The 16,037-nt window shown below is 51.1% G+C and overlaps 1 protein-coding gene across 2 annotated transcripts in view; it reads right to left on the bottom strand.

Annotated features, from left to right (window-relative positions):
- Window positions 1-1,684: 1,684 nt before the first annotated feature.
- Window positions 1,685-16,037, bottom strand: part of fgd1 (FYVE, RhoGEF and PH domain containing 1) — a 45,263-nt gene continuing 30,910 nt past the window's right edge. For both annotated transcript variants that reach the window (XM_069183774.1, XM_069183775.1), the window contains exons 5-18: window positions 15,234-15,323; window positions 14,730-14,878; window positions 14,290-14,446; window positions 12,704-12,842; window positions 11,324-11,382; window positions 10,256-10,402; window positions 9,926-10,018; window positions 9,538-9,617; window positions 9,375-9,405; window positions 8,973-9,074; window positions 8,278-8,403; window positions 7,487-7,645; window positions 6,678-6,824; window positions 1,685-6,440 (exon numbers count right to left, since the gene is read on the bottom strand). In XM_069183774.1, coding sequence (XP_069039875.1) covers window positions 6,168-6,440; window positions 6,678-6,824; window positions 7,487-7,645; window positions 8,278-8,403; window positions 8,973-9,074; window positions 9,375-9,405; window positions 9,538-9,617; window positions 9,926-10,018; window positions 10,256-10,402; window positions 11,324-11,382; window positions 12,704-12,842; window positions 14,290-14,446; window positions 14,730-14,878; window positions 15,234-15,323 — 1,752 coding nt within the window. In that variant the 3' untranslated portion in view covers window positions 1,685-6,167. The remainder of the gene's footprint in view (window positions 6,441-6,677; window positions 6,825-7,486; window positions 7,646-8,277; window positions 8,404-8,972; window positions 9,075-9,374; window positions 9,406-9,537; window positions 9,618-9,925; window positions 10,019-10,255; window positions 10,403-11,323; window positions 11,383-12,703; window positions 12,843-14,289; window positions 14,447-14,729; window positions 14,879-15,233; window positions 15,324-16,037) is intronic.

The raw sequence follows: 16,037 nt of genomic DNA, 5'->3' as shown, positions 1-16,037 counted from the left end.
CAGATGTCCAGCTGTAGAAATGGGCAGGCGTGCGATTTGATGGGGATAAAAGCACCAAGCAGGTCAATAATAATTAAGGAGCGTTCTAATTAACTGCCGGCTAACCATTTCTAAAGGTTTGAATTAATTACACTAGGATTAATTATGCAGGTGATGTACAAAATTAAGTAGAGACAATCAGACACCAAAATCATAGTATCCTCCAACCGCTGAAGACCAGAGATCTCTTCAGGTGGTCAGTAACTTAATGACTGTCTTCAAGAAGTCTCAAACCCCAGTCCCTGAGATCCGTAGATCTTCTGTCTTCCTTCCAAACTGTGCAGTCAATTAAACAATTGTGCAGTCAATTAAACAATTAAACAAACTTTTAGGAGTTTGGTGAAGGTCTTACAATGTCAAAGGGAGCAGTGAAGTGTAAGTGGGTCAGTCTCAGGCCTCAGAGCCAGGGGGTTGTGGGTTCGAGTCCTCACTGTGGAACCTACTGCTGTTCAGTGAGCAGGGTGCTTTACCCCAGTGGCTCCAGTCCACCCAGCTGTGTTACCGGGGACCAGCACAGCCAGGGGTAAGTAACCCCTGTTTACCAGCTGTCCCGCCTTATGTCCAGCACACCACGCAGTGCGAAGCAGCACAGTATCTGTGCATTCCAATATAGCACTCTTCACAATGACGTTACCCAAAGTGCCATCAGTCCAGCAGTTAAGACAAAGCGACAGGTACCCTGAGCAGCAGGCGGCTCACCGGTGCACCTGCACGCTCAGAAGCCCTGCTGTCTTCTTTGTGTCTGGTTTTTCCGCAGGTACTGCTGCTGCAGTTCATTATTCCACAGTCCTGGGGGGGGGGGGGCGGCTCAGTGGCACAGTGGTCAGCATTGCTGTCTGCTGGGATAGGCTCCGGCTCCCCTGCGACCCTGTACTGGATAGAGCGGTTATGAGACAGAGGGGTGGTGTGGGTGGAGTTTTCCTGAGCCGCAGGGACCTGCTGGACCTGTCCGATTTGGATTTCCAGGATCGGAGGATGGCCGAGCCTGACCTGGGGTGCTTGTGTACGGGGGGTCTTGCCCAGCCCCTGCTCCTGAACCCCTGAGGCACCTCAGCTGCTCACCAGACAGGAGTGGCGGCGATTTGAACGGCGAGGTGTCCACGCCCTGCAGGCACCACCAGTGCCACCAGCTTTGGGGCACTGCTGGCAAACTGGTCTGGAACTGGCCTGAGTGGCTTTAAGAAGAATATTCTCTCGTATGAACCGTGACAGAAATTATTTAAATAATACTTACTGGATAGAGTTATGTATGTTAAAAGGGTCAGTCCTCTCTCGAAGATTCTGCAGCTCAGAAATGAGGCCCTCCAGACTCTGAAGGGCCGATTCCTGCTGCTCTCACAGGCGTTTGCAACTGGGAACTGATCGAGGCGTCAGTGAACAGGTCATGTGACGTCCTATTACCTTCTTATGGGCAAACGCTGATCAAACGTCGAGTTTTTAGCATTGCAGAATGTGGGAGTCTGGAACGAACTGCTCTTCCGTGCTGTCGAAGCCCTTGGATGAGATTCCAGGGGGGGGGATGGAAGAGCTGGAGAAACGCTGATCTACAGACACTGTACCCAGAAGATGGAAGACGATCAACAGCCTCCGCTGCACACACTGAAACAATGAGTTCATAGCCACAAATTCACACCCACCACCTCCGTTTTGATGAAGAACCAACTTAAATGTTTTTATTTCATTTCGTTTTTAAGTTTTTATAAACTTCCTTTTGTCATCTTTGCACAGAGTTCATGGGGACATTAACATACAATGGTTCCCAGTGGCCTGCCACTAATATAATTAATAATAATATAATAACATCAATAATAATAATAATTATAACAGTAATAGTCATGTTTACAATAAAACCTATACAGTTTGTACTCACGATAAAACAAATCAAAAACGTGCCACAGCATGACTTCATGTTTGGCTTAGCAAGACGGAAAATACTGTTCGCACTCTCAAAGCTGAATGGTTTTTGGATTCTGGCAAAACGTTTTACTTTTCTTACATTGGAAAACAAGTCTCTCTCATGCTCACTATGCAGTTGTAACGTTTATTATCGACACAAGGTATTAGGGAAAAGATGGGGGAAAAAACCCGTCAACACCGGTGACAGGGCAGCCGGTTCTTGGTCCGAAGCCCGAACGGATTTTACTCTCATTTTCTTTTTGAATCTCTGTCCAGCTGTGGAGACAAACCGGCTGTGAAATTCCTGTGTGGAGTTTTCTTTTTAATGTGTGGAACGGACACGGCTTTTAAGTGTTCCCTCAAGAGGAATTCCCGCTCCCCTGCCGAAGGGAATGGAGTTTACTGGAGGGTTAGGAAAAAAAAACAGCGTCGGCCTGGTGAGAACAGCGGCAGGGTTTTCCGTGAGAGAGTCATTACTTATTTTACTTTTATTTTTGTTTTGTTCCGTGTTAATTTGATTATTTTTTTCTTGCTTTGGCAACGCTGATTGTACCCATCGGCCATGCTAATAAAGCACCTGGAATTGAATTGAAATGAAATTGAGTATCCGGGCGGCGCCAGCTGATGGAGTTCACACTTCTGCGGGTCCCACAGGCCACCCACGCGCGAGGCTGGGACCCACGGCCCCTGTGGTTCCAGCTGGGAGCACCTCCGCCCCCCCCCCGTGTCCGCAGCCGAGCTCACGACGAAGAGAGACGGGAGCCCCACGTCTGCGGCGGGCAGCCCGCGCTGCAGGTACACAGCTGGCCACAGGGGGGCACTGCTGAGGTCCAAGACAAGGCGACCCCGAGTGACCCAGTGCCATCTCACCCTGGAAAACGCCAGTCACTGACACCTACTGGCACCCAACCAGACTCGAACCGGCGAAGTCTGGGCAACAGGGCTCAACCTGGGCTGGCTGGGCTGCTCAGGAGCTCCTGTGATACTACGATTCAGCGCGGAAGACCTTCCTGAATGAAGTCCAGGGTGGCAAGCTTGTGCCCGACGCGTTATGACAAACCATAGACTTTGCACGCTCTGGGGTAGGAAAGCATGGGAGACCTAGGAGGAAGCGCTGCAGGGCTTGGTGAACCTGCAGAAGTTTGCTGCAAGATTCACTTTCCCAGCAGCATGCGGCTGCCCACTGTTGCCCAGTCTCTCCTCCGCACGGCAGGACAGGACAGGTCAGGGCAGAGCAGGCCAGCTCCCGGCCTGGAGACGAACCGGACAAACTGGACCAGATGGGAATAGAGATCAGCCTTAAAACCCAGCGACGCTTGGGAAACGCGTGCCAGCCCAGTGAACTGGACGAGGTCAGCGCTGCTGTGCGTCCAGTTAGGAGGGTCAAGGTCTCTGTCTCTGCTCACAACCTCTACCTTCCTGAACCGAACTCGTGGCCTGACAGACAAGGAGCCTGCAGAGGGGCTCCTCCGGAGGTCTGCGGCCGGACCCTCTCTCTCTCTCTCTGCCTGGTGCCCTGTGACTGGACTCCCCCTCTCTCTGCGGGCGGACCCTCTCTCTCTCTTTCTCTCTCTCTGCGGCCGGACTCTCTGCCCAGTGCCCTGTGGCCAGACTCTCTCTCTCTGTCTGAGGCCGGACCCTCTCTCTCTCTGCCCGGTACCCTGTGGCCAGATCCTCTCTCTCCCTCTCTCTGTGGCCGGACCCTGTCCCTCTCTGCAGCCGGACTCTCTGCCCGGTGCCCTGTGGCCAGACTCTCTCTCTCTCTGCGGCCAGACTCTCTCTCTCTGCGGCCAGACTCTCTCTGTCTCCGCGGCTGGACTCTCTCTGTCCAGCGCCCTGATGCGTAGTGGCACACATAGGCTTCATCTGAAGACGAGCTGGGTGAACTCTTCCCACACCTGCTGACATGAATCCCAAGCAAATAATTATTTCAAAGAAAAAAAAAACATACAAAAAACAACAGACACTGTTAAATATCTACAACTGTGGTCAGAAACAGATTGAATACACTCGGTAAGAGAGGCCGAGAGCTCCTCTCTGCTCTCCGGGTATAGAAGCATGATTGCAGGCTCAATGACTGGACAAGGGGTCATGTTGCAGACAGCTGGTTCTAAAGGAGAGCTCACTGTGGTTGTTATGAACTGGAGTCGTTACTGTATAAAAACACTGAGACACCGAGCTTGCCTATATCACTTGCCCAGCACCGGGCAATGAAAGAATAAATTATATTTACAAAAGCCAAAGATTTCTCGAGATTTTAAAACGCCCCTCCCCCCCTTTAATGTCAGACTTAACTTTTTATGTTTCATTATGGCTTCAAACTGCCAACATGGTAAAATGGCGCCCCCTATATCTGGAAAATATAAAAAAGTATACTGTTGCTCACATGCTGATTGAGAAACATTAAACACAGCTAACCAGAGCTCTGTGTGACAGCAAGTCTGTTAGCCATGAGCCCTATGCCTGTAGTTTTGTATGTACGCACACACTCTTACACAGCACTAAGGAAACCGTGCTCAGAAAATGACCTGTTCACTGTGCTCATTTTAACGACTCAACCCACAAAAAAAAAGTTAACTGCTGCCCAAGTGCGTAGTTTGCTACCAATAGCCGCAACTCGGTAATCTTAGCACCACCTTCTAGACCACTGACTAGTATCAGGGAGAAACAAGTAAATCCAGTCCGATATTGTACCCTGATCCACTCCAGGTCTTGCACTGAGCTGCAGGGTGCAAGTTTAACCAAATGCAAACGAAAAGCAAATATTCATATGATGTTCACACTCGACAGAGTGGCTGGAGTTATGGGCTTGAGAGTAAAATGTCAATAACCTGGGAAAACAGTGTAATGAAACTAGGAGTGGAACAAGCTTGTGTAATAGGAACCTGACCTGTTCCTCTCTGATAAACTCTCCTGACAAAGCCATTCCCCTCGAGTGCACTGGTCAAGCCCTCCACGGCAACATCCTGACTCTGTCCCTCTCCTGTCGACAGTATCCTGTACAACAACCCTGCAATAACCAAGAATGACCATCCCACCTGCATCCGAGAGTTCGATGCCACTCAACCTGCTATTGAAAATGTTAAACCACAGGTTTTGTTTTAACCCAAATACCAGGGTACTAAGCCATGCAGAGGGAAGCAATAAACATCAGCTACTTCAGCTTCCTTCTCTCGTAAAAGCTTCACATCGCTTCATCACATAATCATACTGTTCATGTACCAAACAGCAGGATATTAATCCTCCAAAATGCACACAGAGGTACACCAAAACACCAGACCCGGACCTCTCTCAGAAGTCAAGTGTTGAAACCTGTTTTAAATGTTTACAAGTAATTGAATGTCCCAGTGGAAATCAAAACATTTACAGGCCGATAAGCATCATTTGACATCATTTGATAAAAATTAAGATTTCACACAAATCACTTAAGTGTTTGAGAGCAGTCATTATCTCAGTTCTGTTTCACACATGCAAAATAGGTTATAAGCTGCAATGATTGAATGTGAAATTTACTCACAATTTAGCCCCAAAATTGAGAATGGACTATTGTAAACCTTGAAAAGTGCAATTCCAAATTTAACTTTCCCTTCTTAAACACAGGCTAGCGAATAGCTACTGTTCTATTAAACCTGTTTGGATGACTAACACTGGCATAATACCTTCCAAAGGAAACCATTCTTTACCATTTAAGAATTCAAGAAAATTACTTCCTGAGAAAAAAACAAGGGCAGAGACATCAATGTAGTAAGTGAGGAAAAGCAGTATTGTACCCTTTTTAGTAATAAAAAAAATAACCTGTGCTTACACTGACCAACAGGGGGCGACATGCATTGTAATTCTCTTATCGGCACACTAGGTGGCTCTTGTACAATAGGAATTTGAGCCAGTCCACAAAATGTCTCCCACACTTCCAGCTCAGACAAACTACTTCGCAGATTAACCCTGACTTCTCAAAATGCTGTATCAGGGGACTTGGACAAGTAAGAGACTGCGATCATGTCATTTCAGCAAGATCATCACCATTCCCCAATGCAGAGCAACTGCAGAGCACACGTGATAACATAAGGTTTTGTTATGTAATCAGGTGTTATGTATTCAGCGTGCAAGAGTGTGTGTTTTATTTTGTTTTATGCTGCAATTGACTTCATATTTCTAGAAGTCCATTCTTTTTTTTTTTTCGGGAGTGGTCTGCGTGGTCCAATCATAGCTTGCCCATCGAAGCTATCAGCCAATCACGTCGTCTCTTCAGTGGAGGCACCTGGCTCCTCCCCTTCCTCCTCTGCAGCCTCTGAGATGGAGGCGTGTCCCTGTAGCTCCTCCCCTCTCCCTGCCCTAGACAGAACCTCCATCCAGCGCCGTTGAAGCTCCTCCCCCTCGGCGCTGAAGTAGAGGGTCAGGTGACTCTGGCTGATCTTAAAGGCAAAGCGCCGCTCCAGCCTGTCTCCGGGCTCCGGCAGGGAGATCTCGAACCCGATCAGAGGCACGCTGCGCTGGGCTTTCACATCCTGGGGAGGAAGGGGGGAGACAGAGAGAAGGTGGGTGCAGGAAAGGAAGCGTAGGAAGAGCAGAGTAAGGAAGATTAAAGCTTCTGCATTAAAACACACTGTTCACATGTGCCCAATACACATGTAGGCAACCGATCTCAACACTGAAACACCAGTGTCTTGACCAGGTTACAGTGACGTCACGGTAGAAGATGTAAAAAAAAACATTCAAAGCCCATGGGGGTGGCTCCCTCTCACCTGTGGCGCCCCGTAGATGTAGAGGACGAGCGGCTCGTTTTCGGGGATGACGAACCAGGCCTTCTGCCAGCCCCTGCCGGAGCCCTTCTCCATGTGGTGGAGGAAGCTGCACAACACGCTGTTCTCCGCCACCACTGAGGCCTGTTTCTGCGCACAGAGAGGGAGGACAGGGGCCGCGTCACACCATGCAGCCCGGCCCTCAGGGTTGAAAGGCAGCTGCTGGTCAATTTCTGGGGGCTTCCAGCTGGCTCAAGCAGTACGAGGACAGACGGTATAGTCCAGACATGATGGGATGGAGTCGTGGCAACCCACTGTGACTGTGATTCCACAGGCCGTGCACAGCTGGCCACTAACCCACTGTGACTGTGATTCCACAGGCTGTGCACAGCTGGCCACTAACCCACTGTGACTGTGATTCCACAGGCTGTGCACAGCTGGCCACTATCCCACTGTGACTGTGATTCCACAGGCCTCCACAGCTGACCACTAACCCACTATGATTGGTATTCCTCAGATCGTGCACTACTGGCCACTGACCCACTGTGACTGGGATTCCACAGGCCTCCACAGCTGGCCACTAACCCACTGTGACTGGGATTCCCCAGAAACAAAGCTCGTCTGGGTGGTGGCAACTCTCCCACGAGGCACTGCAGATCGCTCAGCGTGGCATGCAGGAGGACAGCGTGAATCTGCTCCGGGTCCCAGGCTCCAGAATCCCATTCCTCCTAAAGCCAGTCTCCCTTCCCCATCAGCCTTGTCCCCCCTTATTCCTGAACCCCCCCCCCGCATTCTGCTCCCACCCCCCTTACCTCCAGGATGGAGCGGCGCCGGTGGGGGGTGTGTGACAGGCAGGCAGGGGAGAGAGGCGCCCCCTGCAGGGTGGTGTAGCAGTCCACACAGACGCGGTTCGGCCGGTTGTTGTCGTACAGGAGCCTCGCTCTGAACTCCGAACACTTCCCACAGACCACCTGGGCGCAGGCAGACAGGGATGAGGAGTGTGTATCAGTACTGTTAGTAGATATGGCGGCAGTAACGCTGCCAGCAATATCACATGGAAATTCTACATCGGCAGTGATAGCTGAATTAGCATTTTCACTATCAATTGCATCAAATGTAGTTATTAGCAGCAGCAATGTTAGAGAAGTATGAGAGGTTTCACCAGTATACCAGTAGTAGTATTAGTATTATACACCGTAATGTAGCTGTAGTATTAGCAACAGTAGTATTAGTATTATATACAGTAATGTAGCTGTAGTATTAGCAGCAGTATTAGTATTATATAATGCAGCTGTAGCAGTAGCAGCAGCAGTATTAGTATTATATACAGTAATGTAGCTGCAGTAGCAGCAGTATTAGTATTATATACAGTAATGTAGCAGTAGCAGCAGCAGTATTAGTACTATATACAGTAACGTAGCTGTGGAATTAGCAGCAGTATTAGTATTATATACAGTAATGTAGCAGTAGCAGCAGCAGTATTAGTATTATATACAGTAATGTAGCAGCAGCAGTATTATTTATACACAGTAATGTAGCTGTAGAATTAGCAGCAGTATTAGTAGTATACAATGTAGCTGTAGCAGTAGCAATGCCGTATTACATGTCCGCAGGCCTTGCAGTGGTGCCGTCTCTTGGTGATGGAGTTGAAGGGCTCCTGGCACTTCATGCACAGGGTCACCTCCTTCTCCCGGATGGGGGTCGGGGCGCGCTTTCCCAGGTCTGTGTTCTGCAGGGGAGCCGGGCAGCAGATGCCCACAGAGAGACAGAGAGCAGAAAGAGCAGTTGAGCTCTGTTCTCCACAGAACCAAGACTACGTGGGTGACAGAGAACGAGGGTGCTCTGAAGAAGACAGACATTGAGATGGTGGATATGAACTGTCTAGGAGAGGTTACAGAGAGAGGGGGCAAATCAGTAGGTGGCACCCACAACACCCCAACCCTGACACCCTCTGAATTTGTTATAATACAATATAAGTGACCATTTTTGGACCCGCGGTTCATTATTCTGCTAAATGGCATTCCCTGGACCTGCCACTGAAGGGCTGGGATCAGCACCCTGTCCTTACCTCCCAGTAACCTTTGACCCCTTGGCCTATCAGAAAAAACCTTTGGTTGGTTGGTTTGTTGTTTTGTTTTTTTAAAACATTCCTACAAACACAGCAATACCTTACGTATATGGGCACACGTGTGTGTGTGGGCACAGGTAGGTGTGTCTGTGTGTGTCTGTGTGTGTGTGGGCACAGGCAGGTGTGTGTGTCTGTGTGTGTGGGCACAGGCAGGCAGTGGTGAGACTCACGGGCGAGTTGGGGGGTGTGTAGTCCTCGTCTCGAGAGGAGCAGTTGAGCAGCTTGAAGGTTTCCAGCGTCTGTTCGTGTCTCTGAATGGTGGCCTGGATAGCCTGAGAGAGAGGAGGAGGAGGGATAAAGAGCAGGGGGAGAGAAGGTGAGACGCCCCACCACCACTCACTACAGCAGAATGAGAAGAGGAACCTGACCTGGTCCTGCACTCACTGGGTTCATGGGTTCATGACTGGGATGACTGCGCCCTACCTCTAATGTGAAGTGAGTGAGGCAGCACTGTACAGAGACAACAATGCTGACGTTTATCTTGAAAGAGTATCAACAGAAGGCATGATCTCAGCAGCTCTTCTCAGCTCTCCCTGTGTGTTTGTGCTGAAGATACGTGCAGTTCCAGATACCTGCATCCAGTCTTTCTTCTCTTCCTCTGTCCTGTAGTACAAAAAGAGAAAGATAAACAACAGAAATTAGCACGTGGTTTGAACCCGCAGGTGAGTTTATCTGCTGGGCTTCACAGTGAAAAAGACACTCGTCACTAGTGTGCATGCGAGGTAGAGAGCTCACCGCGCTTGCAGCTCCAGAGAACGTTGCTTTCCGGACACCAGGAAAGTCTGTGGTACGTTCACGCTGCTCGTCTCCTTCAGCTGGGGACACAGCATTACATCAGCATGACATCACACGCCATGACATCATATCATATCATATCATATCATATCATATCACATTACATCACAGGACGCAACATCACACCCCATGACATCATATCACGTCACATCACATCACAGGCCATGGCATCACACCCCATGACATCATATCATGTCGCATTACATCATAGGACATGACATCACAACCCATGACATCATATCCCATTACAAACCAAGCACTCCACTCTACTGCAGATCATGGGTATTGCAGGGAGAAACCAGAAAGAAACTGCCATGAGAGGACTCACCTCCATGCCATCCACATCAATCCTGGCCCGGACGCTGAACTTCTGCCCAATGAGCCTCAGTTTTGGGACACAGTAGAGTAACCTGTCGTTGAACTGCAGCGAGATACAGACGGAGACAGAAGCTCAGAGTTTTGAGTCTGCATTTTAAATGAAATGTGAACGCAGGACACTCTAATGCTATTGGAGGAGGGGGACTGCAACCTGCTCTCAAGTTCTTTGGTACCCAGGAGCAACAGGAAGCTTGAGATGCAGACATGCGCAGGGAGGAGTAGAAGAGGACAGGGACACAGGAGGAGAGGTATTATTGATGGTGATAAAGAGGGTACTGACCAGGATGAGGTATCGGTCCTGCGAGGTGCCGTTCTTTGCAGACAGTTTGAGGATGTGCCCCTCTTTAATGAGCTCGTTTGTGGGGTTGACAATGTCCTCCTCTCCCCCCAGCAGCTCGTACACCTTCAACAACTTGTGCATCCGCTCCTGGAAGGGCCAGACACACACAGACACAGAGACACACAGAGGGCCAGACACACACACACACACACAGACAAAGAGGGCCCAACACGTACAGACAGAACCAAGAAAACAAACAAACAGAAAAAACCATACATTAGTTTGTGTCCCTGTCTTTTAAGGATGTATATAGGTCTTAATACATGTTCAACGTCTTTATTTATCTTATTGGTGTCTTATTCACTCTAATTCATAACACAACCATAACAAAACCAGTGACCCACAGTGAGGGGTGAGGAGTGAGTCAGTGACCCGAAGTGAGGGGTGAGTCAGTGTCCCACAGTGAGGGGTGAGTCAGTGTCCCACAGTGAGGGGTGAGGCAGTGACCCGAAGTGGGGGGTGAGTCAGTGTCCCACGGTGAGAGGTGAGTCAGTGTCCCACAGTGAGGGGTGAGTCAGTGTCCCACAGTGAGGGGTGAGTCAGTGTCCCACAGTGGGGGGTGAGGCAGTGTCCCACAGTGGGGGGTGAGTCAGTGTCCCACAGTGGGGGGTGAGGCAGTGTCCCACAGTGAGGGGTGAGTCAGTGTCCCACAGTGAGAGGTGAGTCAGTGTCCCACAGTGAGGGGTGAGTCAGTGTCCCACAGTGGGGGGTGAGGCAGTGTCCCACAGTGGGGGGTGAGGCAGTGTCCCACAGTGGGGGGTGAGGCAGTGTCCCACAGCGGGGGGTGAGGCAGTGTCCCACAGCGGGGGGTGAGGCAGTGTCCCACAGTGAGGGGTGCACACGACAGAAACAAAACTATTTTTCCAGCTCTAGTTGAGCATTTGCCCAAAAGTGGCTCAGCTGATTGATTCCAGCACTGTTGAACTTGGAGGGGGGCAGGTTTGGGGGTCCATGGGGGGGGCGGGTCATCCTAGCAGGAGCAGGAGCCCATCCACAGTCCACACTCACCATCTTCCGGATGGCTGCGTTGGAGTGCTCCGCCGCTGTGGCGATCAGCTCCAGGGACTCTAGGAGAGAGGATTTCTCGTTACAGTGCATATTAATTAGGAACAGCAGCACATCATCCCACTGCCCACCAAGACAAGCGTAAGGGTGATCATAACAGACCAGACAGATATCATGGAGTCGTGTGCTCTCATGAAACTGCAGGACTAATGTGATGCAAAGCATTACAGCCCCTGTAATGGGAGGGGAGGGGGGGAGCACTAATGACTAAAGACTCAAGAGCTGCAGGGAGGAGGGCTGGAGCTCCACACAGCAACCGCAGAGAGCAGCCAGTGACGGCAGTCAGACTCCAACTGCACAGCAGTCTGATCCACTCCAGGTTTTACGAAGAGGAGCCTGTACAATTCTTTTGAGTCGGGAGCCGTGTCAGAATGGTCAGACTAAGCTCTCTCTCAGCTGATGGTACCCCATCTAACCTGTCCCAGCCACGGTCTCTCACTGACCTTCCTGTCTGCACCCTTTCACAGGGAAATTTAGGACTCCCACTCCAGGAAAACAACAGAATTTAAGAATATCCTAAAACCTGGATCACACCTTCCCCCTTCTGAATCCTCTCCAGTTTCAGTTATCAGCTCACCACCCTTCTCCCCCAGTACTCTCTCCCCTGTGTGTGTCCATTCTCACCCCTTCCTGTGGTCACTCTCTCCCCTGTGTGTGTCCCTCCTGCGGTCACTCTCTCTCTCTCCCCTGTGTGTGTCCCTCCTGCGGTCACTCTCTCTCTCTCCCCTGTCTGTGTCCCTCCTGTGGTCACTCTCTCTGTCCCCTGTGTGTGTCCCTCCTGTGGTCACTCTCTCTCTCCCCTGTGTGTGTCCCTCCTGTGGTCACTCTCTCTCTCTCTCCCCTGTGTGTGTCCCTCCTGTGGTCACTCTCTCTCTCTCTCCCCTGTGTGTGTCCCTCCTGTGGTCACTCTCTCTCTCTCTCCCCTGTGTGTGTCCCTCCTGTGGTCACTCTCTCTCTCTCTCTCTCCCCTGTGTGTGTCCCTCCTGTGGTCACTCTCTCTCTCTCTCTCTCCCCTGTGTGTGTCCCTCCTGTGGTCACTCTCTCTCTCTCTCTCTCCCCTGTGTGTGTCCCTCCTGTGGTCACTCTCTCTCTCTCTCTCTCCCCTGTGTGTGTCCCTCCTGTGGTCACTCTCTCCCCTGCTCCGTCCTCTGTTCCTGTCTTTATCCCTGCTCCTTCCTCTCTCTCCCACACCCCTGCAGGAGCCCTACAGCTGAAACTCTGTGTTTGTCTACTTCCCAGTGTGGAACTTCTCTGGCTACACTAATCATACCGATGCCTCAGTATGGCCAGAACGAGACAGTTCTCGGGACTCGGCTCTATTACTCTGAGCGTCCTTGTAGTCGGGGGCGTCCTGGGGCAGCCGGTGCAGGTAGTCCTTCAGCAGCAGCTCGTAGCGGGGGATCCTCTGGACCGGCTCCAGCATGTGGTGCTGAAGGGTCAGATTCCCACACACCTCCTCCTTCTGCTCCCCTCACACACAGAGAGGGAGATGCACAGAGACACACAGACACAGAGAGAGACACATACACACACAGAGGGAGATGCACAGAGACACACAGACACAGAGAGAGACACATACACACACAGAGAGGGAGATGCACAGAGACACACAGACACAGAGAGAGACACATACACACAGAGAGAGGGAGATGCACAGAGACACACACAGAGGGTGAGGAAGACACATAGTGACACACCAGAGAAAAGAAACAAAACACAGTATTAATACAAGGCTGGGTCTTTTTCAAGGATCTATTCAAACCCTTAAATTTAGCCTATTTTTGGCTTTTGGCCTCTTCCTGAGGGTGCAGGGTGAAAATCTGGGTTTTTTAAAAGCCTTAGCTACGACTGGACTCTGTGCCTTCTCTGTGCTTTGACTGGCCCAAGCTTAAGGAAATTTAATCAGGGAAATGGGGTGACAGAAATAGTGGAGTACCCCAGGGGTCTGTACTAGGACCACTTCCTAATTTAGATCAACGATCTAGACTTTGGTAATAGTACACTAGCCAAGTTTGCTGATGGCACCAAACTGAGACATTAGCAAACACCGTTTGCAAAGCTGCAAATGAGATTCAAATATGTCGAGATAAATCTCAAGATTGGGCAAACTCTGGCAGATTACTTTTAAAGTAGACAAGTGCGGGATTTTTGCATGCAGGTAGTAAAAAACTGTAAATACAAAAAAAAAGGACACGCTGACCTAGAAGAGGCTACTTCTGAACCAGACTGAGGCGTCTAGGTCGACTTATCATTTATGTCATCTAGGCAATGTGCAATGTGAGGAAGAAGTTTTTAAAAACCAAACAGAGCGTGTGGACATCTAGTCAAAAGTGGCGAATTAAAATCAAGGTCGTGATGGGAGAGGTGACAGCTCCTCCTCCTCTCAGAGAGCACTCCTCTGTGTTTAAATCTGCGCTCCCCGGCCAGCAGGGGGTGAGAGGTCACCCGGATGGGCTCCTCTTGTCCCGATCCTAATCCCTCCTCTTAAGGGCGCTCCGGCTCTTTCCCGTTTTAGTTGGTTTTGTGCACCTGCCTCCTGTCCAGCCCCTCCCTTTTTAAGCCAGATGCTCCTACCAATCTGGGCTCAGCTTTGGGAGATGGACGGACCGGAAGCCCGCCTACCAGCGGGTCCAGGAGAGACCCGACGGCATTCGGCTGCACCCCCGCGTCCTGACCATCTGGGTCCGGGGCTGGGAGCGCCTGGCCCCGTTAATTCTCTTTTTATTCACCGGGTCCCAGTCCAGTTTTTAAACCTTGGACTTGTACGCCTGGACCACTGGATCTACGCTGACACCTCTCTCCAGCAGTGCTCACTAAATCCTCAATGGGCTTTGAGACTCCCTGTGCAGTGAGACCGTGGGGCCTGTTTGGAGCTTCCCCAGCGCCGTGCTGCCAGAGACAGACGGTACCTGGATGTCGTGGATGATGGTTTTGAACTGGGATGATCGCTCCATCCAGGAGTTGACCAGCTCCATGGCGCGGTCGAAATTCTTCACGTACTCGCCGTACATCTTCAGGAAGGGAGCCAGCTTCTGCAGGATGTCGCCTATCCGCGGGTTCGAGTCCCTGGGACAGATGAGAGGAACAAATGAGACCCAGTCTCCCTCGCTAACCTGGAGCTTCACACTGATAAACTGACTGAGCAGCCCAGTGTCTAACACACTGATTGACTGAATGACACACCGATGTACTCACAGACTCATCATTTTCATTTTGATCATCACCCTTCCGGGCTGACCAACCGACCAGCACATTGACAGGCACATCGCCCCCTTCCCCACAACACCTGCCCCACCCTGGCCCCACCCCCACCCCACCCTGGCCCTGCCCAGCCCTGCCCCTCCCTCACCACTCCTCCATGCGCTTCTCCAGGGCCGGGAGCAGGAACTGCTGGTGGAAGCAGTAGATGGAGCAGATGTTGGAGAAGATACCCATCACCACCTCCGAGGGAAAAGAGTTGCGGGTTCGAGCCTCCTCCATCAGCTGGGTGCAGAACACCTGGGGGCAGGGAAGGAAGGAGGGGTGGGGAGAGAGAGAGAGACAGCCTCTCAAGTCACAGAAACACAGAACTCTATCAGCAGCATTGCACACGAAGAAAAGAAGAAGAGACCCCCAGGGAAACAGCTGAGCTCCCCAGGGCATGAAAACGCCACGCAAGGACAGAGCAGGAAACAGGAAGACAGAGAGACACAGCAGGGAGAGGCAGAGAAACAGGAGAGGAGGGAAGAGAGAACAGGGAGGTACAAAACGGGACATTTAAGAGAGGACGGGGGGGGGAGGACGCTGGGAAGATGTGGTCAGATGCAATGGGCACAGAAGAAGGAGAGAGGGGGGGCTGTGCAGGTGAGCGTACCTGGTCCAGGAGGTGCAGTCTGGACACGTAGGCCTTCTCTGTGAGCAGGAGCTCGTTGGCGATGTTGAACACCTTCTGCTGCGTGGAGAGCTGGGCAGGACAGACACACAGCACGCGCTCAGACGCAGAGAGGCCACCGTACCCAGAGGGCACAAGTCGACAGCTTACAGTACATTCTACTGTTACAGATATTAACAGACTTGACAATAGATACAGGTAAAGGTTTATCCCGTGTTGAAAAGAAAAGAGCCTTCTTCAGGTGTGGCAGGTGTGTGGAGTGTGATTTTAAGCCTGGAATAAACCTGTGCCTGTTCCTTTGCAGCCAGGAGTTTATAACGGAAGTTCTGGAGGAAGGTTAGATCCTAATCTCTCACATTTCCGCTTGCCTCTGTGCATGTACAAGTCTCACACCCAGGACTTCCCTTGGAGAACCTCTGCTGTGTCCCTCCTGCTGCTCAATCTACAGCCGTGCAGCAGCTCTCTAATACAACCTACTGTTATTCCTCAATACATGAAGCTGTTATCCACTGTGTTCACACTAGGAGGATCGGGGGTGGGAAGGAGTCTGGGGGCTGGGCTGAGTGTTGCTGTGGGGGGGTGGGGGGGGGGGCAGGGAACCTGCAGACTCACAGTGACGCCAGGCAGAGATGCGCCACTGTGGAGCGCTGTGGAGCTCTTAGTGTGTCGCTGGGTGGGAACGTGTCTCACTCTCTCCCTCGCACTCCTGTGATGGTCATGTCCAATTTCGAAAGGGAAATATCGAACACCAAACCGGTAATAGTGGAGGAGGAAGAAGGAGGGGGC

The sequence above is a fragment of the Lepisosteus oculatus genome, chromosome 2 (genome assembly GCF_040954835.1).
Source record: "Lepisosteus oculatus isolate fLepOcu1 chromosome 2, fLepOcu1.hap2, whole genome shotgun sequence".
Taxonomy (NCBI): Eukaryota; Metazoa; Chordata; class Actinopteri; order Semionotiformes; family Lepisosteidae; genus Lepisosteus; species Lepisosteus oculatus.
The sequence above is the reverse complement of the archived record's forward strand: the minus strand, read 5'-3'. Positions and strand labels throughout refer to the sequence as shown.